The following is a 26,130-nucleotide window of genomic DNA, read 5'->3' on the forward strand; positions in this document are numbered from 1 at the left end:
AGTCCCTCCCAATCCCCCCCCAGTCCCTCCCAGTTCCTCCCAGTGCCCTCCCCGTTCCCCCCAGTGCCCTCCCAGTCCCTCCCAGTCCCTCCCAGTCCCTCACCACCATGAGCATCACGAGCTCGGCCTTGCGGGCGATGCTCCCGGGCTGATTCCGGCAGCCGGAGCCATTCCCGAAGCCGTTCCCGGAGCCGTTGCCGGAGCCGTTCCCGGAGCCGTTCCCGGAGCCGTTCCCGGAGCCGTTCCCGGAGCCGTTCCCGGAGCTGTTCCCGGAGCCGTTCCCGGAGCCGTTGCCGGAGCCGTTCCCGGAGCCGTTCCCGGAGCCGTTGCCGGAGCTGCCGAGGGCGCGGCCGATCATGGAGATGCTGCGGGCCAGGCTCAGCTTCAGCGCCACGTCCTGCGGAGCAGCGGGAACGGCGGCGTTGGGATCACCGGGATCACCGGGATCAGCGGGATTGGGGTCACTGGGAATGGTGGGAACAGCGGGATTGGGGTCACTGGGAATGGTGGGAACAGCGGGAACAGCGGGATCGGGATCAGCAGGATCAGTGGGATTGGGATCACTGGGATCACCGGGAACAGCGGGAACAGCGGGATTGGGATCACTGGGATCACTGGGAACAGCGGGATCGGGATCAGCGGGAACGGTGGGATCAGGAATGGCGGGAACGGCGGGATTGGGATCAACGGGATCTGCAGGAATGGTGGGATTGGGATCACTGGGATCACCAGGATCAGCGGGATCAGCGGGAACAGCGGGATTGGGATCAGTGGGATTGGGATCACCGGGATCAGCGGGATTGGGATCACCAGGATCACTGGGAACACTGGGAACAGTGGGAACGGCGGGAACAGCGGGATTGGGGTCACTGGGAGCAGCGGGAACAGCGGGATCGGGATCAGCGGGAACGGCGGGATTGGGATCACTGGGATCACCAGGATCAGCAGGATCAGAGGGAATGGTGGGATTGGGATCAGTGGGATCACCAGGATCAGCGGGATCAGAGGGAACACCAGGATTGGAATCAGTGGGATTGGGATCACCGGGATCACTGGGATCACCGGGATCACCGGGATCACCAGGATCACTGGGATCACCGGGATCAGCGGGAACAGTGGGATTGGGATCACTGGGATAACCGGGATCACCGGGAACAGCAGGATTGGGATCACCGGGATCACCAGGAACAGCAGGATTGGGATCACCAGGATCACCGGGATCGGGATCACCGGGATCACTGGGAACACTGGGAACAGCGGGAACGGCGGGATTGGGATCACCAGGAACGGTGGGAATGGGATCACCAGGAATGGTGGGAATGGGATCGATGGGAACAGAGGGATTGGGATCACCGGGATCATCAGGAACAGCGGGATTGGGATCACTGGGATCGCTGGGATCAGCGGGCACAGCGGGATTGGGATCACTGGGAACGGCGGGATTGGGAACGGCGGGAGCAGCGTGAACGGTGGGATTGGGATCACCGGGATCACTGGGATCACCGGGAACAGCGGGAACAGTGGGATTGGGATCAGCAGGAACGGTGGGATCAGGAATGGCGGGAACGGCGGGATTGGGATCAACGGGATCTGCAGGAACGGTGGGATTGGGATCACTGGGATCACCAGGATCAGCGGGATCAGAGGGAATGGCGGGATTGGGATCAGTGGGATTGGGATCACCGGGATCAGCGGGATTGGGATCACCAGGATCACCGGGATCAGCGGGAACAGCGGAATTGGGATCACCAGGAACGGTGGGAATGGGATCGACGGGAACAGAGGGACTGGGATCACTGGGATCAGCGGGATTGGGATCACTGGGATCAGCGGGAAGGGCAGGATTGGGAACGGAGGGCTTGGGATCAGCGAGAATGGCGGGAACAGTGGGAACAGCAGGATTGGGATCACCGGGATCAGTGGGATCGGAGACTGCTGGGATTGGGATCACTGAGATCGGGATCACCGGGATCATTGGGATCACCGGGATCATTGGGATCGTTGGGATCACCAGGACTGGGGATTGCTGGGATTGGGATCATTGGGATCACTGGGATCACTGGGATTGGGATTCACTGGGATCACTGGGATTGGGATCACTGGGATCAGGAACTCTGGGATCAGGATTCCTGGGATTCCTGGGATTCCTGGGATTCCTGGGATCGGGAACTCTGGGATTCGGATTCCTGGGATTCGGGTTCTTGGGATTGCGATTTCAGGGATTGGGATTTCCCGGATTGGGATTTCCGGGATCGGGATTTCTGGGATCAGGATTTCTAGGATTGGGATTTCCCAGGACTGGGATTTCCCGGGATTGGGATTTCCAGGATTGGGATTCCTGGGATTGGGAACTCTGGGATCGGGATTTCCGGGATTGGGATTTCCAGGATTGGGATTCCTGGGATTGGGATTTCCAGGATTGGGATTTCTGGGATCGGAATCTCCCGGATCGGAATTTCTGGGATTGGGAACTCTGGGATTGGGAACTCTGGGATCGGGATTTCCTGGATCGGAATTTCCGGGATCGGAATTTCTGGGATTGGGATTCCTGGGATTGGGAACTCTGGGACTGGGATTTCCCAGATTGGGATTTCTGGGATTGGGATTTCCGGGATCGGAATTTCTGGGATTGGGATTCCTGGGATCAGGATTCCCGGGATCTGCCTCCCTCTGGGCTGGGGATTCTCAGGATCGGGATCTGCCTCCAAGATAATGGATCCTACTGCTAGAATTCATTGATGGTAATTAATAGGAATTAATGGCACTAATAAGGATTAATAATAATTATTAGTGATCGATTTGTGCTCGAATAATGAAATCGTCAAGGGAAGAGAAAGAAATGGAATTGGAAATAAAGGTGAAAACATTAAAAGATCCCCAACCCCCCCCCATTAATAAATATTAATAAACGTTAATAAATACTAATAAATATTAATAAATATTAATCAATATTGGTAGCTACTAATAAACATTAATAGTAAAAATTTAAAAATACTAAATAATAGATAACAAATAAAAAATCATCAATAAATAACAAAAAAAGAATAAAAATGCAATAATAAATAATAAATAACAAATAAATAATAATAAATAATGAATAATAAATAATATTAAATAATGAATAATGAATAATAAATAAATAATAAATAACAAATAAATAATAATAAATAATGAATAATAAATAATATTAAATAATGAATAATAAATAATAAAAATAAATAACAAATAAATAATAATAAATAATGAATAATAAATAATATTAAATAATGAATAATAAATAATAAACAAAAGTAAATAATAAACAATAAATAATAATAAATAATGAATAATAAATAATATTAAATAATGAATAATGAATAATAAAAATAAATAACAAATAAATAATAATAAATAATGAATAATAAATAATATTAAATAATGAATAATAAATAATAAACAAAAATAAATAATAAACAATAAATAATAATAAATAATGAATAATGAATAATATTAAATAATGAATAATGAATAATAAACAAAAATAAATAATAAACAATAAATAATAATAAATAATGAATAATAAATAATATTAAATAATGAATAATGAATAATAAACAAAAATAAATAATAAACAATAAATAATAATAAATAATGAATAATAAATAATATTAAATAATGAATAATAAATAATATTAAATAATGAATAATGAATAATAAATAAAAATAAATAATAAACAATAAATAATAAAAAATGGTAAATACTAATAAATAATAGACATTAAATTTAGTTTTAGTAAAATTGATAATTGAGATAATAATGGAAATTGCAGCGCAATCAAGTTAATAATAATTAAATAATAAGTACTATTAATAGCTATAAATTAATCAAGATAATAATAAAAATAATCAAAGAATAAAAGGAGCAGTATTAAAATAATTAATAATTCATGCCAATCCATTAATTATTAATTATGCCACTAAAACAATCGATTATTAACATTAATAAGATAAAGAATTGATGATAATAAAATGAGAGAGAATTAACGCCAATAACGTAAGAGGTAATTAAACAAATATTTCAGGGAAAGAGTAATTAATTAACATCAATGAAACAAGACACCATTAATGGCAATAAATTAATAACCCAGAGAATTGCTTCATTTAATTAATAACAGCATTAATCCTACAGCTTAAAGTTATTAATAATATCATCATTAGCCTAATAACCGAATAATAACTTGATTGTAAATCCGATAAATAATCCAATTACTTTCTAATAAATGGATCATTAATTACAAATCTCAGAAGTTGATTAGAAAGCCTTTTAATAATAGAATAATGAATAATTAATAGGTAATTAATAGCCCTATAAGCAGTGCCCGTTAGCAATTTTTTATTAACAACCATTATTATTTATTATTAATTAATAATACAATCACTAATGGATATGTTTGCACGATTAAAAATATTTATTAGTAACTAATAAATATTAATACTGTTATTTAATAATTAATAAATGACTAATTATAACTTGTAATCATTAATAATGAATAATTAATGGTTATTAATCTTATTAATGAGTCGTTAATTTCTCCCTTCCTTCTCCTCCCGTTCCCAGGGAATTCCAGCCCCCCCCCAATTCCCAATCCCAGGGAGCCCCCGGAGAGCCGGGAAGGGGGAGCAGATCCCGGGAAAAGCCGGGAATTCCAGAAAAATCCGGGAATTTGGAAAAAAACCCCGGGAATTCCAGAAAAATCTGGAAATTCCAGAAAACCCTGGGAATTCCGGGGAAATCCGGGAATTCTGGGGAAAATCTAGAAGTTCTAGGAAAATCTGGGAATTCTGGAAAAACCCAGGAATTCTGGGAATTCCAGGAAAATCTGGGAATTCTGGGGAAAGTCCAGGAATTTTGGAAGAATCCAGGCATTCCAAAAAAATCCAGAAATTCCAGGAACTCCGGGCAAATCCGGGAATTCTGAAAAAACCCAGGAATTCCGGGAAAATCTGGGAATTTTGGGAACATCTGGGAATTGGAAAAATCCAGGAATTCTGGGAAAATCTGGGAAGTCTGGGAAAATCCGGGAACCCTGGGAAAATCTAGGAATTCCAAAAAAATCCGGCAATTCCGGGAAAATCCAGGAATTCCAGAAAAATCCGTGAATTTTGGAAAAATCCGGGAATTCAGAAAAAAAAACGTGAATTCTGGAAAAACCCAGAAATTCTGGGGAAAATCCGGGAATTTTGGAAAAATCCAGGAATTAAAGAAACCTCCAAGAATTCCAGGAAAAATCCAGGAATTCCAGAAAAAATCTGGGAATCCTGGGAAAAATCCGGGAATTTTGGAAAAAACCGGGAATTCCAAGACAATCTGGGAATTCTGGGGAAGTCTGGGAATTTTGGGGAAAATGTGGGAATTCCAGGAAAACCCAGGAATTCTGGGAAAATCCAGGAATTCTGGGAAAATCTGGGAATTTTGCAAAAAACTGGGAATTCCAGGGAAATCCAGGAATTTTGGAAAAATCCAGGAATTCCTAAAGAACCCAGGAATTCGGGGGAAATCCAGGAATTCTAGAAAGATCTAGGAATTCCAGGAAAATCCAGGAATCCTGGGAAAAATCCGGGAATTTTGGAAAAAATTCAGGAATTCCAGGAAAAATTTGGGAATTCTGGAAAAATCCGAGAATTCCAGAAGAATCTGGGACTTCCAAAAAACCCCAGGAATTCCAGAAAAATCCAGGAATTCCAAAAAAACCCCCAGGAATTCAGGGAAAATCTGGGAATTCTAGAAGGATCCAGGAATTCCAGGAAAATCCAGGAATTTCAGAAAAATCTGGGACTTCCAAAAAAACCTGGGAATTCTGGGAAAACCTGGGAATCCCAGAAAAAACTGGGAATTCTGGAAAAATCCAAGAATTCTGGAAAAATCCAAGAATTCCAGAAAAATCTGGGACTTCCAAAAGACCCCAGGAATTCAGGGGAAATCCGGGAATTCTGGAAAAATCCAGGAATTCCAGGAAAATCCAGGAATTCCAGGAAAATCTCAGAATTTTGGAAAATCCAGGAATTCTGGGAAAATCCGGGAATTTCAGAAAAATCTGGGAATTCCATAAAGAACCCAGGAATTCCCAGAAAATCCGGGAATTCCAGGAAAATCCAGGAATTCTGGGAGAATCTGGGAATTCCGGGGAAATCCAGGAATTTCAGAAAAAGCTGGGAATTCTGGAAAAATCTGGGAGTCTCTGCAGGAGAGGCCTTTTCCCGAGCCTTTTTCCCGGGAATTCCGGGGTTTTTCTGGGAAGCGATTCCAGCGCGGAATGAGAGGGAAAGGCAGAAAGAGGGAGAATTCCAGAGGGAGAATTCCAGAGGGAGAATTCCAAAGGCAATCCCAAAAATCCCTACCTTGGGCTCTACTTTTATTCCCAGAACCTGAACGGGTGGAAAAACAAAATTCCCATCAGGAAAAATCCCCAAATTCCAGCGGGAAAAGCCAAAATTCCAGCTGGAAACTCCCAAATTCCAGCGGGAAAATCCAAATTCCAGCCGGAAAATCCCAAATTCCAGCGGGAAAAGCCAAAATTCCGGCAGGAAAATCCAAAATTCCCATCAGGAAAATCCAAATTCCAGCGGGAAAATCCAAATTCCAGCCGGAACCCCCCAAATTCCAGCGGGAAAATCCAAAATTCCGGCAGGAAAATCCCAAATTCCAGCGGGAAAATCCCAAATCCCACCGGAAAATCCAAAATTCCAGCACGAAAACCCCCAAATTCCAACCGGAAACTCCCAAATTCCAGCTGAAAATGAAAATTCCAGCAGGAAAAGCCAAAATTCCCATCAGGAAAATGGAAATTCCAGCGGGAAACTCCAAATTTCCATCAGGAAAATCCCAAATTCCAGCGGGAAACTCCAAATTTCCATCAGGAAAATCCTAAATTCCAGCCAGAAAATCAAAATTCCAGCTGGAAAACCCAAAATTCCATCGGGAAAATCCAAATTCCATCCGGAAAAGCCAAAATTCCATCAGGAAAATCCAAAATTCCCATCAGGAAAATCCAAATTCCAGCCGGAAAATCCAAAATTCCAGCGGGAAAATCCAAAATTCCAGCGGGAAAATCAAAATTCCGGCGAGAAAATCCAAAATTCCCATCGGAAAATCCAAAATTCCAGCGGGAAACCCCAAATTCCAGCCGGAAAATCCAAAATCCAGCTGGAATAGCCAAAATTCCAGCTGGAAAAGCCAAAATTCCAGTGGCAAAATCCAAAATTCCAGCAGGAAAAGCCGAATTTCCAGCGGGAAAATCCCAAATTCCCACTGGAAAAAACCAAAATTCCATCAGGAAAATCCAAATTCCAGTGGGAAAAGCCAAAATTCGAACGGAAAATCCCAAATTCCCGCGGGAAAACCCAAATTCCAAAGAGAAACCCCCAAATTCCAGCTGGAAAATCCAAATTCCAGCCGGAAAAGCCAAAATTCCAGCGGGAAAACCCAAAATTCCAGAGGGAAACCCCAAATTCCAGCCGGAAAGTAGAAATTCCTGCAGGAAAATCCCGAATTCCAGCCAGAAAAGCCAAAATTCCAGCGGGAAAATCCAAAATTCCAGTGGGAAAAATCAAAATTCCATTGAAAAAATTGGGAAAACCTGAAATTCCGGTGGGGAAAAAAACCCCAAAATTCCATTGGGAAACCGAAATTCCATTGGAAAACTGAAATTCCAGTGGGAAACCCCAAAATCCCGGTGGGAAAACCGAAATTCCGGTAGGAAAAAACTGGAATTCCATTGGAAAACCCCCGAAATTCCATTGGAAAAAAATCAAAATTCCATGGGAAAAAACTGACATTCCATCGGGAAAACTCCAAATCCTGGTGGGAAAACCGAAATTCTGGTGGGAAAAATCCCAAAATCCCATTGGAAAAACCGAAATTCCATCGGAAAAACCGAAATTCCATCGGAAAAACCAAATCCCGGCAGGAAAAGCGACCTCCAAAATGCCCTGGGAAAGCTCTGCCCCAAATTCCGGAGAAATCCCGGGAATCCCAGGAATCCTGGAGCAATCCCAGGGGAATTCTGGGAATCCCGGGAATCCCAGAGCAATTCCGGGGGAATCCCGGAGCAATCCCAGGAATCCTGGGAATTCTGGAACAATCCCCAGGGAAATCCCAGAGCAATCCCAGAACAATCCCAGGAATCCCGGGGGAATCCTGGGAATCCCGGAGCAATCCCAGGAATCCTGGAGCAATCCTGGAGCCATCCCGGAGCAATCCCAGGGGAATCCTGGGAATCCCCAGGAATCCCGGAGCAGTCCCAGAACAATCCCAGGAATCCCAGGGGAATCCCAGAAAAATCCCAGGAATCCCGGGGGAATCCTGGAGCAATCCCAGGAATCCCAGAGGAATCCCGGAGCAATCCTGGGGTAATCCCAGAAATCCCAGAGCAATTCCGGAGCAATCCTGGGAATCCCGGAGCAATCCCGGAATAATCCTGGGAATCCCAGGGGAATCCCGGGACAATCCTGGAGCAATCCCAGGAATCCCGGAGCAATCCCAGGGCAATCCTGGGAATCCCAGAGCAATCCCGGGACAATCCCGGAGCAATCCCAGAACAATCCTGGCAATCCCAGGGGAATCCCGGAGCAATCCCGGGACAATCCTGGGAATCCTGGAGCAATCCTGGGACAATCCCAGAGCCATCCCGGAGCCATCCCGGGACAATCCCAGGGAAATCCCGGAGCAATCCCGGGCCAATCCCAGGGGAATCCTGGCAATCCCAGGGAAATCCCGGAGCCATCCTGGAGCAATCCCAGGGCAATCCTGGGAATCCTGGAGCAATCCCGGAGCCATCCCGGAGCCATCCTGGGCCAATCCCAGGGGAATCCTGGGAATCCCAGAGCAATCCCAGGGGAATCCTGGAGCCATCCTGGAGCCATCCCGGGACAATCCCGGAGCAATCCCAGAACAATCCTGGGCCAATCCCAGGGCAATCCTGGAAATCCCAGGGAAATCCCGGAGCAATCCCGGGACAATCCCAGGGGAATCCCGGGACAATCCCGGGCCAATCCCAGGGAAATCCCGGAGCAATCCCGGGACAATCCCAGGGCAATCCCGGAGCAATCCCAGGAATCCTGGAGCAATCCCAGGGGAATCCCGGGCCAATCCCAGGAATCCCGGAGCCATCCCGGAGCCATCCCGGGACAATCCCGGGCCAATCCCAGGAATCCTGGAGCAATCCCGGAGCCATCCCGGAGCCATCGCGGAGCAATCCCAGAACAATCCCAGGAATCCCGGGCCAATCCCGGGACAATCCCGGGCCAATCCCAGGAATCCTGGAGCAATCCCAGGGAAATCCCGGGCCAATCCCAGGGGAATCCTGGCAATCCCAGGGAAATCCCGGGCCAATCCCAGGACAATCCCGGAGCAATCCCAGGAATCCCGGGCCAATCCCAGGGGAATCCCGGAGCAATCCCAGGAATCCTGGAGCAATCCCAGGAATCCCGGAGCAATCCCAGAACAATCCCGGGCCAATCCCACGGCAATCCCGGAGCAATCCCGGGACAATCCCGGGCCAATCCCAGGGCAATCCTGGCAATCCCAGGGAAACCCCGGAGCCATCCTGGAGCAATCCCAGGAATCCCGGAGCCATCCCGGAGCAATCCCGGAGCCATCCCGGAGCAATCCCAGCAATCCCGGGCCAATCCCAGGACAATCCCGGAGCAATCCCAGGAATCCCGGGCCAATCCCAGGGAAATCCTGGGCCAATCCCAGGAATCCTGGAGCAATCCCAGCAATCCCAGGAATCCCGGGCCAATCCCAAGGCAATCCCGGAGCCATCGCGGAGCCACGCCGGGCTCACCTTGGTGTGGCCGAGCTGCAGGAGGTTTTCCAGGATCGGCGATTCCAGGCGGGATCGCAGCAGCTCCGGAGGCACCGCCTCGGCCACGCGGCCGTAGCAGAGCACGAGGCCGCTCCGCAGCTTCTCCAGCTCCGCCTCGCTCCGATCCTGCGGAAAAACGGCATCCGGGAAGGCCGGGAAGGCAATCCCGAAGAATTCCCGGCTTTTCCAGGTGGGATTGGAAAGGGAAAGCCCGGGAATGGTTGGGTGGGATTGGATGGGGTTGGGAACGCTGGGGATTTCGGGATGGGGGGTTCCAGGCAATTCCAGGGGTTTGAGAGCAGGGATTCCATAGAATTCCAGGGGTTTCGTTGGGATTCCAGGGAATTCCAAGGGTTTCATTGGGATTCCAGGGGTTTAGTTGGGATTCCATGGAATTGCAGGGGTTTCATTGGGATTCCATGGAATTCCAGGGGTTTCGTTGGGATTCCAGGCAATTCCAGGGGTTTTGCTGGGATTCCAGGGGTTTAGCTGGGATTCCATGGAATTCCATGGATTTAATTGGGATTCCATGGAATTCCAGGGGTTTAGTTGGGATTCCATGGAATTCCAGGGGTTTGAGAGCAGGGATTCCATGGAATTGCAGGGGTTTCGTTGGGATTCTGGGCAATTCCAGGGGTTTAGTTGGGATTCCATGGAATTCCAGGGGTTTGAGAGCAGGGATTCCAGGGAATTCCATGGATTTAATTGGGATTCCAGGGAATTCCAGGGGTTTCGTTGGGATTCCAGGGAATTCCAGGGGTTTTTTTGGGATTCCAGGGAATTCCAGGGGTTTCATTGGGATTCCAGGGAATTCCAGGGGTTTTATTGGGATTCCAGGGGTTTAGCTGGGATTCCATGGAATTCCATGGATTTAATTGGGATTCCATGGAATTCCAGGGGTTTTATTGGGATTCCATGGAATTCCAGGGGGTTAGCAGGGATTCCAGGGAATTCCAGGGGTTTAGTTGGGATTCCAGGCAATTCCAGGGGTTTTGCTGGGATTCCAGGGGTTTAGCTGGGATTCCATGGAATTCCATGGATTTAATTGGGATTCCATGGAATTCCAGGGGTTTAGTTGGGATTCCAGGGAATTCCAGGGGTTTCATTGGGATTCCATGGAATTCCAGGGGTTTAGTTGGGATTCCAGGGAATTCCAAGGGTATGAGAGCAGGGATTCCAGGGAATTCCATGGATTTAATTGGGATTCCAGGGAATTCCAGGGGTTTCGTTGGGATTCCAGGGAATTCCAGGGGTTTGAGAGCAGGGATTCCATGGAATTCCAGGGGTTTAGTTGGGATTCCAGGGAATTTCAGGGGTTTCATTGGGATTCCAGGGAATTCCAGGGGTTTTATTGGGATTCCAGGGAATTCCAGGGGTTTTATGGGGATTCCATGGAATTCCCAGGGTTTAGCTGGGATTCCAGGGAATTTCAGGGGTTTCATTGGGATTCCAGGGAATTCCAGGATTCCCCCAGGGATTCCACCGAATTCCAGGATTTCAGTCCAGGCCCCTTGGAATTCCAGGATTTTAGCTGGGAAGCCACAGAATTCCCGGATTTTTAACCAGGATTCCACCGAATTCCAGGATTTTTGTCAGATTTCCACGGAATTCCAGGATTTCTTAACGGGATTCCACGGAATTCCAGGATTTGAGTCAGATTTCCACGGAATTCCAGGATTTCCACCAGGACTCCCCCAAAAATTCCCAGATTTTCGGAGGATTCCCCATTCCCGCTCTCCCCGATCGCTCCCAGCTGGAATTGGGCCCTTCCAGGGATTCCAGGAATTCTGGGATGGGTTGGGATGGAAAGGATTTAAGGATGATCCCATTCCAAGCATTTCCCGATATCCCGGGACGGCTCCAAGCCGGGAATTCCAGGGATGGAAAGGCCAAAACTCCCTGGGAATTCCATCCCAGCTCCTCCCGGGCAGGAATTCCTTCCCCAAATCCCAGGGAATCTTCAGGTCCTCATCCCAAATTCCAGAGGGATGGGAAATCCTGGGAATGGGGATCCCCAAATCCCGGCCCTGAGCCCATCCCAAATCCACAGGGATGGGAAATCCCCCAAAAAATCCCCCAAAATCCACAAAATTACCCCAAAAATCCCCAAAAATCCCCCAAATCCCAAATCCCAGCCCTGATCCCATCCCACACCCCCAGCGATGGGAAATCCCAAAAAAATCCCCCAAAAATCCCCAAAAATCCCCAAAATTCAAAAAAAAAAATCCCCAAAAAATCCCCAAAAATACCCCAAAATCCTCAAAATCCCAAATCTCGGCCCTCATCCCATCCCAAATCCACAGGGATGGGAAATCCCCAAAAATCCCCAAAAAATCCCTAAAAAATCCCCAAAAATTCCCCAAAAAATCCCCAAAAATCCCCAAAATCCCCCAAAAAATCCAAAAAAATTCCCAAAAAAATCCCCCAAAAAATCCCCCAAAAATCCCCAAAATTCCCCCCAAAAAATCCCCCCAAAAATCCCCAAAAATCCCCCAAATTAAAAAAAAAAATCCCCAAAAAATCCCCAAAAATCCCCAAAATCACAAATCCCGGCCCTGATCCCATCCCAAATCCACAGGGATGGGAAATCCCAAAAAAATCCCCAAAAAATCCCCAAAAACCCCCAAAAAATCCCCCAAAATCCCAAAAAAATCCCCAAAAAAATCCCCAAAATTCAAAAAAAAATCCCCAAAAAATCCCCAAAAATCCCCAAAAATCCCCAAAAATCCCCAAAAATCCCAAATCCCAGCCCTGAGCCCATCCCAAATCCACAGGGATGGGAAATCCTGGGAATGGGGATCCCAAATCCTGGCCCTGATCCCATCCCAAATCCACAGGGATGGGAAATCCCAAAAAAATCCCCAAAAAATCCCCAAAAACCCCCAAAAAATCCCCAAAAATCCCCAAAAATCCCCAAAAATCCCAAATCCCGGCCCTGATCCCATCCCAAATCCACAGGGATGGGAAATCCTGGGAATGGGGATCCCAAATCCCGGCCCTGATCCCATCCCACACCCCCAGCAATGGGAAATCCCAAAAAAATCCCCCAAAATCCCCAAAAATCCCAAATCCTGGCCCTGAACCCATCCCAAATCCACAGGGATGGGAAATCCTGGGAATGGGGATCCCAAATCCTGGCCCTGAGCCCATCCCACCCCCCCAGCGATGGCGATTCCAGCCGGGAATGGCCGCTCCAGCCCGGAATTCCAGCCTGGGCAGCCCTTTCCAGGGCGATATTCCCGAAAATCCCAGCCCGAGGCCGCTCCCTCTGCTCCTGTCCCTGTTCCCTGCCAGCAGATCCCGCCCTGGATCCCTCCTGGATCCCTTCGATCCCACTTTTCTCCCGGATGAGCCCCCCCCAGCCACTGCCAGGAATTCCCCATTCCCGGGAATCCCAAGGAATTCCCACCTTGAAGATGCTGAACAATCCCAGGGATTTCTTGAAGACGTCGGATTTCAGGAACTCCTCCAGCTTTTCCAGCGTCTCTTCCAGGTGATCCCGGGCGCAGATCCCGAAGCACGAAGCCAGGCCCTGCGGGAATTCCGGGAATAAAACCCGGCAAGAGGCGCTCAGGAATTCCCAAAGTTTTCCCAGCCAGAATTCCCAACTCCTGAGGGAATTCCAATGGCGCTGGGGCGTGGATGGACTCGATCCCGGCTGGAATTCCCGGCTGGAATTCCATGAATTGCAACCTGCGGCCAAGGAAAACGGGAACTGGGAATGCTGGATGGGCTGGAAAAAAGCTGGAAAAAAGCTGGAAAAAAGCTGGAAAAAAGCTGGAAAAAAGCTGGAAAAAAGCTGGAAAAGCTCAATCCCAACCTCAGCTCCGGGGCAGGGAATGAGCGGGAATGGGGGGGGAGGGGAAGCTCCAAAACCTCTGGAATTTTTTTTCCCTGGGAAGGAGCCGGGATGGAATTCCCAGAAAAGCCGGAGCTGCCGCAGCCCTGGGAAGGTGCCGGGATAGCGGGAATTCCGTGGGTGGAATTCCAGGATTTTAGTGGGGATTCCCCGGAATTCCATGGATTTCGAAGGGATCCCCCCAGGGAATTCCAGGATTTCAGTCAGGATTCCCGGGAATTCCATGAATTTCGAAGGGATCCCCCAGGGAATTCCAGGATTTTTAGTGGAGATCCCACAGAATTCCAGGATTTTTGTGGAGATCCCACGGAATCCCAGGGTTTGAGTTGGATTCCTTAGAATTCCAGGATTTTACAAGGGGCTCCCAAGGAATTCCAGGATTTTAGTTGGATCCCAAGGAATTCCAGGATTTTCGTCAGGATTCCCCGGAATTCCATGAATTTCAAAGGGATCCCCAGGGAATTCCAGGATTTTTAGTCGGGAGTCCTTGGAATTCCAGGATTGCAGTGGGATCCCAATGAATTCCAGGATTTTAGTGGAGATCCCACAGAATTCCAGGATTTCAGTCGGGATCCCCCAGAATTCCATGAATTTCGAAGGGATCCCCAGGGAATTCCAGGATTTTTGTCAGGATTCCATGGAATTCCATGAATTCATGAAAGGATCCCCCCAGAATTCCAGGATTTTAATGGCGATTCCATGAAATTCCAGGATTTCAGTGGCCATTCCCCAGAATTCCACGAATTCCTTATGGATCCCCCAGAATTCCAGGATTTTAGTGGAGATTACAGGAAATTCCAGAATTTTAATGGAGATTCCACGAAATTCCAGGATTTTAGTGGCAATTCCATGGAATTCCAGGATTATAGTGGTGACCCCCTGGAAATCCATGAATTCCTTATGGATCCCCCAGAATTCCAGGATTTTTGCGGAGATTCCACGAAATTCCAGGATTTCAGGGACCATCCCCCAGCATTCCACAAATTCCTTACGGATCCCCCAGAATTCCATGAATTCAGTAAGGATCCCCCAGAATTCCAGGATTTTAGTGGAAATTCCAGGAAATTCCAGGATTTCAGTGGAGAACCCCCGGAATTCCACGAATTCCTTATGGATCCCCCAGAATTCCAGGATTTTAATGGAGATCCCACGAAATTCCAGGATTTCAGTGGCCATTCCCCAGAATTCCACAAATTCCTTATGGATCCCCCAGAATTCCAGAATTTTAGTGGCGATCCCCCAGAATTCCATGAATCCATTATGGATCCCCCAGAATTCCAGGATTTTAATGGAAAATCCACAAAATTCCAGGATTTCAGTGGCCATCCCCCAGAATTCCACAAATTCCTTATGGATCCCCGAGAATTCCAGGATTTTAATGGCAATTCCATGAAATTCCAGGATTTTAGTGGGAATGCCATGAAATTCCATGAATTCCTTAAGGATCCCCCAGAATTCCAGGATTTTAGTGGAGATTCCAGGAAATTCCAGAAATTCATTAAGGATCTGCCAGAATTCCAGGATTTTAGTGGAAATTCCAGGAAATTCCAGGATTTCAGTGGAGAACCCCCGGAATTCCACGAATTCCTTATGGATCCCCCAGAATTCCAGGATTTTAATGGAAAACCCACAAAATTCCAGGCTTTCAGTGGCCATCCCCCAGAATTCCACAAATTCCTTATGGATCACCCCGAATTCCAGGATTTTAATGGAAAACCCACAAAATTCCAGGATTTCAGTGGCCATCCCCCAGAATTCCACAAATTCCTTACGGATCCCCTCGAATTCCAGCACTTCCAGCCCCGTTCCCTTCGGAAAACCCCGAGCCCCACCCCCATTCCCAGAGATTCCAAACCCCCCCCTGGGAACGGCGGCTCCGCCCCTTTCCCAACAGGAACATTCCCAAAATTCCCTCTTCCCTGGATCCCGAGGATTTTTCCGGCCTCATTCCTCACCTCCCGCTCGGCCTCTTCCCGGTACCGGGCGTTTTCCAGGAGTTCCTGGAGCTGCTTCCGGACCAGCTCCTTACTGGGACACGCCCCCAGCGCCGTTCCCATGGATCTGTAGAGGAAATTCTGGGAAAACACCGGGAATTCCAGCGGGAAAAACCTCGGCATGAGGCGGGCGAAGCTCCCGGATTTTCCCGATCCTCACCTTTTCCACCTGGGAGCCGTCGGAGCCGCGGAGCTGCCGGAACATCTCCGACACCAAAGGGCAAATCCAGGATTTCTCCGGGATGGCCGCCAGGGATTCCCGGAGGAACTGGAGCAGGGAATGAGCCGTGGGAATGGCGGGAAAGCCGCCGGGAATGCGGCCCCCGGAGAGCCTCGGGGGGGCCATGGAAAAGCGCCGGGAGCTCGGAATGTTGGGGATCCCATCCCAGATCCCTCTGGAATGCTGAGGAGCCTTGGGAATCTTGGTTTCCCATCCCAAATCCCTTTGGAATCCTGGTTTTCCATCCCAAATCCCTTTGGAATCCCGGTTTTCCATCCCACATTCCCATGGAATGCTGAGGAGCCTTTGGAATCCTGGTTTTTCATCCCAAATCCCAAGGGAAGTGAAAGAAACCTTTGGAATTCTGGTTTCCCATCCCAAATTCCAATGGAATCCTCATTTTCCATCCCAATTTCCCATGGAATGCTGAGGAGACTTTGGAATCCCCGTTTCCCATCCCAAATTCCCATGGAATGCTGAGGAGACTTTGGAATCCTCATTTTCCATCCCAAATCCCTTTGGAATCCCCGTTTTCCATCCCAAATCCCTTTGGAATCCTCGTTTCCCATCCCAATTTCCCATGGAATGCTGAAGAGCCTTTGGAATCCCGGTTTCCCACCCCAAATCCCCGGGAATGCCGGCTCCCCATCCCAAATCCCTTTGGAATTCTGGTTTTCCATCCCAAATCCCTTTGGAATGCTCGTTTCCCATCCCAATTTCCCATGGAATGCTGAGGAGACTTTGGAATCCTCATTTTCCATCCCAAATCCCAAGGGAAGTGAAAGAAACCTTTGGAATTCTGGTTTCCCATCCCAAATTCCCTTGGAATCCTGGTTTTCCATCCCAGATCCCTCTGGAATGCTGAAGAGCCTTTGGAATGTTGGTTTCCCATCCCAAATCCCTTTGGAATCCTCGTTTTCCATCCCAATTTCCCCTGGAATGCTGAGGACCCTGTGGAATCCCAGTTTCCCATCCCAAATCCCTTTGGAATCCTCCTTTCCCATTCCACATTCCCATGGAATGCTGAGGAGCCTCTGGAATCCCGGTTTCCCACCCCAAATCCCTGGGAATGCCGGCTCCCCATCCCAAATCCCTTTGGAATTCCGGTTTTCCATCCCAAATCCCTTTGGAATGCTCGTTTCCCATCCCAATTTCCCATGGAAGGCTGAGGAGACTTTGGAATCCTCATTTTCCATCCCGAATCCCTTTGGAATCCCCGTTTTCCATCCCAAATCCCAGGGAATGCTGCCGACCCTTCGGAATCCCAGTTTTCCACCCCAAATCCCTTTGGAATGCTCGTTTCCCATCCCAAATTCCCATGGAATGCTGAAGAGCCTTTGGAATGCCGGCTCCCCATCCCGAATCCCAGTGGAAACCTAAGAAACCTTTGGAATTCTGGTTTCCCATCCCAAATCTCTTTGGAATCCTCGTTTCCCATCCCAGATTCCCCTGGAATGCTGAGGACCCTGTGGAATTCCAGTTTTCCATCCCAAATCCCTTTGGAATGCCAGGGTTCCATCCCAGATCCCCAGGGAATGAGGAGGAGCCTTTGGAATTCTGGTTTTTCCTATGGAATTCCACATCCCTATGGAATGCCGGTTTCCCACCCCAAATCCCTTTGGAATCCCCGTTTTCCATCCCAATTTCCCATGGAATGCTGAGGAGACTTTGGAATCCTCATTTTCCATCCCAAATCCCAAGGGAAGTCTAAGAAACCTTTGGAATTCTGGTTTTCCATCCCAAATCCCTTTGGAATCCCCGTTTTCCATCCCAAATCCCCGGGAATGCCGCCGACCCTTCGGAATCCCAGTTTTCCATCCCAAATCCCTTTGGAATCCTCGTTTCCCATCCCAAATTCCCATGGAATGCTGAGGAGACTTTGGAATCTTGGTTTCCCACCCCAAATCCCTTTGGAATTCTGGTTTTCCATCCCAAATCCAATGGAATCCTGGTTTCCCATCCCGAATCCCTTTGGAATGCTCATTTTCCATCCCACATTCCCCTGGAATGCTGTCCAGCCTTTGGAATGCCGGGTACCCATCCCAAATTCCCTTGGAATCCTGGTTTTCCATCCCAGATCCCTCTGGAATGCTGAAGAGCCTTTGGAATTCTGGTTTCCCACCCCAAATCCCTTTGGAATCCTCGTTTTCCATCCCAAATCCCCGGGAATGCCGCTGACCCTTCGGAATCCCAGTTTTCCATCCCAAATCCCTTTGGAATCCTCGTTTCCCATCCCAATTTCCCATGGAATGCTGAGGAGCCTTTGGAATCCTCATTTTCCATCCCAAATCCCAAGGGAAGTCTAAGAAACCTTTGGAATTCTGGTTTTCCATCCCAAATTCCCATGGAATCCTCGTTTTCCATCCCGAATCCCTTTGGAATCCCGGTTTTCCATCCCACATTCCCATGGAATGCTGTCCAGCCTTTGGAATGCCGGGTCCCCATCCCAAATTCCCTTGGAATCCTGGTTTTCCATCCCAGATCCCTCTGGAATGCTGAAGAGCCTTTGGAATTCTGGTTTCCCACCCCAAATCCCTTTGGAATCCCCGTTTTCCATCCCAAATCCCCAGGAATGCCGCCGACCCTTCGGAATCCCAGTTTTCCATCCCAAATCCCTTTGGAATGCTCGTTTCCCATCCCAATTTCCCATGGAATGCTGAGGAGCCTTTGGAATCCTCATTTTCCATCCCAAATCCCAAGGGAAGTCTAAGAAACCTTTGGAATCCTGGTTTCCCATCCCAAATTCCTTTGGAATCCTCGTTTTCCATCCCAATTTCCCATGGAATGCTGTCCAGCCTTTGGAATCCCCGTTTCCCATCCCAAATTCCCATGGAATGCTGAGGAGACTTTGGAATCCTCATTTTCCATCCCAAATCCCTTTGGAATCCCGGTTTTCCATCCCAAATCCCCGGGAATGCTGCCGACCCTTTGGAATCCCCGTTTTCCATCCCAAATCCCTTTGGAATCCTCGTTTCCCATCCCAATTTCCCATGGAATGCTGAGGAGCCTCTGGAATCCCGGTTTCCCACCCCAAATCCCCGGGAATGCCGGCTCCCCATCCCAAATCCCTTTGGAATTCTGGTTTTCCATCCCAAATCCCTTTGGAATGCTCGTTTCCCATCCCAATTTCCCATGGAATGCTGAGGAGACTTTGGAATCCTCATTTTCCATCCCAAATCCCAAGGGAAGTGAAAGAAACCTTTGGAATTCTGGTTTCCCATCCCAAATTCCCTTGGAATCCTGGTTTTCCATCCCAGATCCCTCTGGAATGCTGAAGAGCCTTTGGAATGTTGGTTTCCCATCCCAAATCCCTTTGGAATCCTCGTTTTCCATCCCAATTTCCCCTGGAATGCTGAGGACCCTGTGGAATCCCAGTTTCCCATCCCAAATCCCTTTGGAATCCTCCTTTCCCATCCCACATTCCCATGGAATGCTGAGGAGCCTCTGGAATCCCGGTTTCCCACCCCAAATCCCTGGGAATGCCGGCTCCCCATCCCAAATCCCTTTGGAATTCCGGTTTTCCATCCCAAATCCCAGGGAATGCTGCCGACCCTTCGGAATCCCAGTTTTCCATCCCAAATCCCTTTGGAATGCTCGTTTCCCATCCCAATTTCCCATGGAATGCTGAGGAGCCTTTGGAATCCTCATTTTCCATCCCAAATCCCAAGGGAAGTCTAAGAAACCTTTGGAATTCTGGTTTCCCATCCCAAATTCCCATGGAATCCTGGTTTCCCATCCCGAATCCCTTTGGAATCCTCGTTTCCCATCCCAAATTCCCATGGAATGCTGAGGAGACTTTGGAATCCTCATTTTCCATCCCAAATCCCTTTGGAATCCCGGTTTTCCATCCCAAATCCCCAGGAATGCCGCCGACCCTTCGGAATCCCAGTTTTCCATCCCAAATCCCTTTGGAATCCTCGTTTTCCATCCCAAATTCCCATGGAATGCTGAAGAGCCTTTGGAATGCCGGCTCCCCATCCCGAATCCCAATGGAAACCTAAGAAACCTTTGGAATTCTGGTTTCCCATCCCGAATCCCTTTGGAATCCTCGTTTTCCATCCCAGATTCCCCTGGAATGCTGAGGACCCTGTGGAATTCCAGTTTTCCATCCCAAATCCCTTTGGAATGCCAGGGTTCCATCCCAGATCCCCAGGGAATGAGGAGGAGCCTTTGGAATTCTGGTTTTTCCTATGGAATTCCACATCCCTATGGAATGCCGGTTTCCCACCCCAAATCCCTTTGGAATCCCCGTTTTCCATCCCAAATCCCAAGGGAATGCCGCCGACCCTTTGGAATCCCAGTTTTCCACCCCAAATCCCTTTGGAATCCCAGTTTTCCATCCCAATTTCCCATGGAATGCTGAGGAGACTTTGGAATCCTCATTTTCCATCCCAAATCCCAAGGGAAGTCTAAGAAACCTTTGGAATTCTGGTTTTCCATCCCAAATTCCAATGGAATCCTGGTTTCCCATCCCGAATCCCTTTGGAATCCCCGTTTTCCATCCCAAATCCCCGGGAATGCTGCCGACCCTTCGGAATCCCCGTTTTCCATCCCAAATCCCTTTGGAATCCTCGTTTCCCATCCCAATTTCCCATGGAATGCTGAAGAGCCTTTGGAATCCCGGCTCCCCATCCCGAATCCCAATGGAAACCTAAGAAACCTTTGGAATTCTGGTTTCCCATCCCAAATCTCTTTGGAATCCTCGTTTTCCATCCCAGATTCCCCTGGAATGCTGAGGACCCTGTGGAATTCCAGTTTTCCATCCCAAATCCCTTTGGAATGCCAGGGTTCCATCCCAGATCCCCAGGGAATGAGGAGGAGCCTTTGGAATTCTGGTTTTTCCTATGGAATTCCACATCCCTATGGAATGCCGGTTTCCCATCCCAAATCCCTTTGGAATCCCCGTTTTCCATCCCAATTTCCCATGGAATGCTGAGGAGACTTTGGAATCCTCATTTTCCATCCCAAATCCCAAGGGAAGTGAAAGAAACCTTTGGAATTCTGGTTTCCCATCCCAAATTCCAATGGAATCCTCATTTTCCATCCCAATTTCCCATGGAATGCTGTCCAGCCTTTGGAATCCCCGTTTCCCATCCCAAATTCCCATGGAATGCTGAGGAGACTTTGGAATCCTCATTTTCCATCCCAAATCCCTTTGGAATCCCAGTTTTCCATCCCAAATCCCTTTGGAATTCCTCATTTTCCTATGGAATTCCACATCCCTATGGAATCCTGGTTTCCCATCCCAAATCCCTTTGGAATTCCGGTTTTCCATCCCAAATCCCCGGGAATGCCGCCGACCCTTCGGAATCCCAGTTTTCCATCCCAAATCCCTTTGGAATCCCCGTTTTCCATCCCAAATTCCCCTGGAATGCTGAGGAGCCTTTGGAATCCTCATTTTCCATCCCAAATCCCAAGGGAAGTCTAAGAAACCTTTGGAATTCTGGTTTTCCATCCCAAATTCCCATGGAATCCTGGTTTCCCATCCCGAATCCCTTTGGAATCCTCGTTTCCCATCCCAAATTCCCATGGAATGCTGAGGAGACTTTGGAATCCTCATTTTCCATCCCAAATCCCTTTGGAATCCCGGTTTTCCATCCCAAATCCCTTTGGAATCCCCGTTTCCCATCCCAAATCCCCGGGAATGCTGCCGACCCTTCGGAATCCCAGTTTCCCACCCCAAATCCCTTTGGAATCCCCGTTTTCCACCCCAAATCCCAGGGAATGCCGCCAACCCTTCGGAATCGCGGCTCCCCATCCCAAATTCCCGGGAATGCCGCCCGGCCCCTTTTCCCTCGGGATCGGGACAGGCCCTGCCCGGCTCCCAGAGCTTCTCCCTCCCCAATTCCATGGGAAAAGCTCCCGGGATTTGGAGTTTCCCAGCCCTTTCCCAAAGCCGAAAATCCAGGGAAAAGCTTTCCCGGCATTCCCGGGATGCGCACCTGGAGCAGCTTCTCTTCCCATTCCTGCTGGCCCAGGGAATCCTCGGTGGTCCCTGGGAAAAAAACCAAGCGGGATCCTGGGAATTCCGAGGGATCCGGGAATGTGGGAATGCGGGAAGGAGGGGGGGAGGGGCCGGGAGCATTCCCGAGGGAAAGGATTGGGGATGCGGGAAATGGTGGGAAAGCTGGAAAAGCGGGAATTCCGCTGGGATCCCAGCTGGAATCTGGGATCTGGGATTGGAGGGGGGCGGGAATGAGCTGGGAAAGGGGAATTCCAAGGGAATTCCAGGAGAATTCCGGGAGAATTCCAGGGGCTCCGGCAGAGCTGGAGAGGGCCTTGGGATAAAGGCGGCAGGGGCAGGAGCCTGGGGGGTTTTTAGGGAATTCTGAGGGGTTTTTAGGGAATTTTCAGGGTTTTTTTAGGGAATTTTCAGGGTTTTTTTAGGGAATTTTGAGGGGTCCTTTTAGGGAATTTTCAGGGTCTTTTTTTAGGGAATTTTAAGGGGTTTTTTAGGGAATTCTGAGGGATTTTTAGGGAATTTTCAGGGGTTTTTTAGGGAATTTTGAAGGCTCCTTTTAGGGAATTTTCAGGGTCTTTTTTTAGGGAATTTTGAGGGGTTTTTTAGGGAATGGTGAGGGTCTTTTTTAGGGAATTTTCAGGGTTTTTTTAGGGAATTTTTAGGGGTCCTTTTAGGGAATTTTGAGAGTCTTTTTTAGGGAATTTTCACGGTTGTTTTAGGGAATTTTCAGGGTTTTTTAGGGAATTTTCAGGGTTTTTTTAGGGAATTTTCAGGGTTTTTTTAGGGAATTTTGAAGGCTCCTTTTAGGGAATTTTCAGGGTCTTTTTTTAGGGAATTTTGAGGGGTTTTTTAGGGAATGTTGAGGGTCTTTTTTAGGGAATTTTCAGGGGGTTTTTTAGGGAATTTTGAAGGCTCCTTTTAGGGAATTTTCAGGGTCTTTTTTTAGGGAACTTTAAGGGGTTTTTTAGGGAATGGTGAGGGTCTTTTTTAGGGAATTTTGAGAGTTTTTTAGGGAATTTTCACGGTTGTTTTAGGGAATTTTGAGGGGGTTTTTAGGGAATTCTGAGGGGTTTTTAGGGAATTTTCAGGGGGTTTTTTTTAGGGAATTTTCAGGGGTTTTTTAGGGAATTTTGAAGAGTTTATTAGGGAATTTTTAGGGGCCCTTTAAGGGAATTTTGAGGGGTTTTTAAGGGAATTTTCAGGGTTTTTTTAGGGAATTTTGAGGGGGTTTTTAGGGAATTTTGAGGGGTTTATAGGGAATTTTGGGGGGTTTTTTTTTAGGGAATTTTGAGGGGTCCTTTTAAGGAATTTTCAGGGGTTTTTTAGGGAATTTTTAGAGGTGATTTTAGGGAATTTTCAGGGGTTTTGTAGGGAATTTTTAGGGGTCCCATTATGCCCTGATTCCCATGATTCCCACAATCCCATTATTCCCATGATCCCATCATTCCATGATCCATCCCATCATTCCCATCCCATAATTCCCATGATCCCATCATTCCCATCATTCCCATGATCCCATGGATCCTATGGATCCCATTATCCCATGGATCCCATGATCCCATGATCCATCCCATCATTCCCATGGATCCCACCGATCCCACAATCCCATGGATCCCATAATCCCATCATTCCCATGGATCCCATGGATCCCATGGATCCCATTATCCCATAATCCCATCCTTCCCATTATCCCATAATCCCATCCTTCCCATGATCCCATGGATCCCATAATCCCCATGATCCCATGATCCCATCATTCCCACGATTCCCACAATCCCATCGTTCCCATGATCCCATGGATGCTATGATCCCGTAATTCCCATGATCCCATAATCCCATCATTCCCATGATCCCCTCATTCCCATGGATCCCACGGATCCCACGATCCCATGATCCCATCATTGCCATGATCCCCTCATTCCCATGGATCCCACGGATCCCATGATCCCATGATCCCATCATTCCCATCCCATAGATCCCATCATTCCCATTATCCTATGAATTCCATTATCCCATGGATCTCATAATCCCATGATTCCCACGATCCCATCATTCCCATGATCCCATGGATCCTATGGATCCCATAATCCCATGATCCCACGCTCCCCTCATTCCCATGGATCCCACAGATCCCACAATCCCATGATCCCATCATTCCCATCCCATCATCCCATCATTCCCATGATCCCATGGATCCCATCATCCCATCATTCCCATGGATCCCACGATCCCATAATCCCATAATCCCATCATTCCCATGGTCCCAGTATCCCGTTGTCCCATCATTCCCATGAATCCCACAGATCCCACAATCCCACAATCCCATCCTTCCCATCCCATTATCCCATAATCCCATAATCCCACGATCCCATAATCCCATCATTCCCACAATCCCATGATCCCATCATTCCCACGAATCCCATGGATCCCACAATCCCGTTATCCCATCATTCCCAACCCATAATCCCATGATCCCACGATCCCATAATCCCATCATTTCCATCCCATCATTCCCATGGATCCCATGGATCCCACAATCCCATGATCCCCTCATTCCCATGGATCCCACAGATCCCACAATCCCATAATCCCATTATTTCCATCCCATCATTCCCATGAATCCCACAGATCCCACAATCCCATAATCCCATCCTTCCCATACCATTATCCCATAATCCCATAATCCCACGATCCCATAATCCCATCATTCCCATGATCCCATCATTCCCACGAATCCCATGGATCCCACCGATCCCACAATCCCATCATTCCCATCCCCTGATCCCATAATCCCATAATCCCATGATCCCATCAATCCCATAATGCCACGATCCCACCATTCCCACGAATCCCATTATCCCATCATTCCCATAATCCCACAATCCCATGATCCCATCATTCCCATCATCCCATAATCCCACGATCCCATCATCCCATCATTCCCATGGATCCCACAGATCCCATAATCCCATAATCCCATCCTTCCCATCCAATTATCCCATAATCCCATAATCCCACGATCCCATAATCCCATCATTCCCATGATCCCATGATCCCATCATTCCCACGAATCCCATGGATCCCACCGATCCCACAATCCCATCATTCCCATCCCCTGATCCCATAATCCCATAATCCCATCAATCCCATAATGCCACGATCCCACCATTCCCACGAATCCCATTATCCCATCATTCCCATAATCCCATGATCCCATCATTCCTATCATTCCCATAATCCCATAATCCCATGATCCCACAATCCCATCATTCCCATAATCCCACAATCCCATGATCCCATCATTCCCATCATCCCATAATCCCATGATCCCACAGATCCCACAATCCCATAATCCCATCATCGCATCATTCCCATCCCATCATTCCCATGGATCCCACAGATCCCATAATCCCATAATCCCACAATCCCATCATTCCCATAATCCCACAATCCCATCATTCCCATCATTCCCATGATCCCATAATCCCACGATCCCATCATCCCATCATTCCCATCCCATCATTCCCATTATCCCACAGATCCCACAATCCCATCATTCCCATCATTCCCATCATTCCCATAATCCCATCATTCCCATCATTCCCATCATCCCACAATCCCACCCCAACCTCCCCACCCCCCAAAACCCACCCCAAACCATTCCCAAAACTCCCTCACCCCATTCCCAAGCCCCCGAAAACCGGGAATCAGCAGCCCCCGGAAAATCCCATCCCAAACCCAGCGGGAAAATCCCATTTTGGGGACTTTCCCAATCCCAAAAAAAAACCCCCCTTGACCATCCCGGATGGGGAAATCTGGGAATTCCGATGGGATCCGGAGCCTTTTCCCACCTTCCAGGTGCTCCAGCAGCAGCGGGATTTCCTTATTCCAGAGGTTTTCCAGGTCGGGATGGAGCCGGAGCGCCTGGAGCAGGCGCAGGGCGGCGGCGCCCCGGCCGTTCCCGAGGAAAGGCTGCGAGGAGACCACCTGGAAAAGCGGGAAAAGCGGGAATGAGAGCGGGAATGAGAGCGGGAATGGCATGGAAGGGAATTCCGGGGGAAAAAGTGGGAATGGGACATCGGGAATGAGGGGATTTGGGGGGGAAAGGGTTAAAAATGGGGAAAAGTGGGAATGAAACTGGGAATGAGAGCTGGGAATGGCACGGGATGGGAATTCCGGGGGAAAAATGGGAATGGGATGCTGGGAATGAGGGGATTTGGGGGGGAAAGGGTTAAAAACTGGGAAAAATG

General features: G+C 48.3%; 1 protein-coding gene across 1 annotated transcript in view; it reads right to left on the minus strand.

The window, feature by feature from the left end:
* The window catches only part of LOC309577741 (maestro heat-like repeat-containing protein family member 1), a gene marked incomplete at both ends in the record, with an annotated part of 65,006 nt that overhangs the window by 38,481 nt on the left and 395 nt on the right, over window positions 1-26,130 (minus strand). The window contains 7 exons of the mRNA XM_082289957.1: window positions 104-397; window positions 9,825-9,971; window positions 13,255-13,377; window positions 15,660-15,779; window positions 15,859-15,966; window positions 21,861-21,913; window positions 25,732-25,867. Coding sequence (XP_082146083.1) covers window positions 104-397; window positions 9,825-9,971; window positions 13,255-13,377; window positions 15,660-15,779; window positions 15,859-15,966; window positions 21,861-21,913; window positions 25,732-25,867 — 981 coding nt within the window. The remainder of the gene's footprint in view (window positions 1-103; window positions 398-9,824; window positions 9,972-13,254; window positions 13,378-15,659; window positions 15,780-15,858; window positions 15,967-21,860; window positions 21,914-25,731; window positions 25,868-26,130) is intronic.

Source organism: Coloeus monedula (assembly GCF_965178545.1).
Source record: "Coloeus monedula genome assembly, chromosome: 1".
Taxonomy (NCBI): domain Eukaryota; kingdom Metazoa; phylum Chordata; class Aves; order Passeriformes; family Corvidae; genus Coloeus; species Coloeus monedula.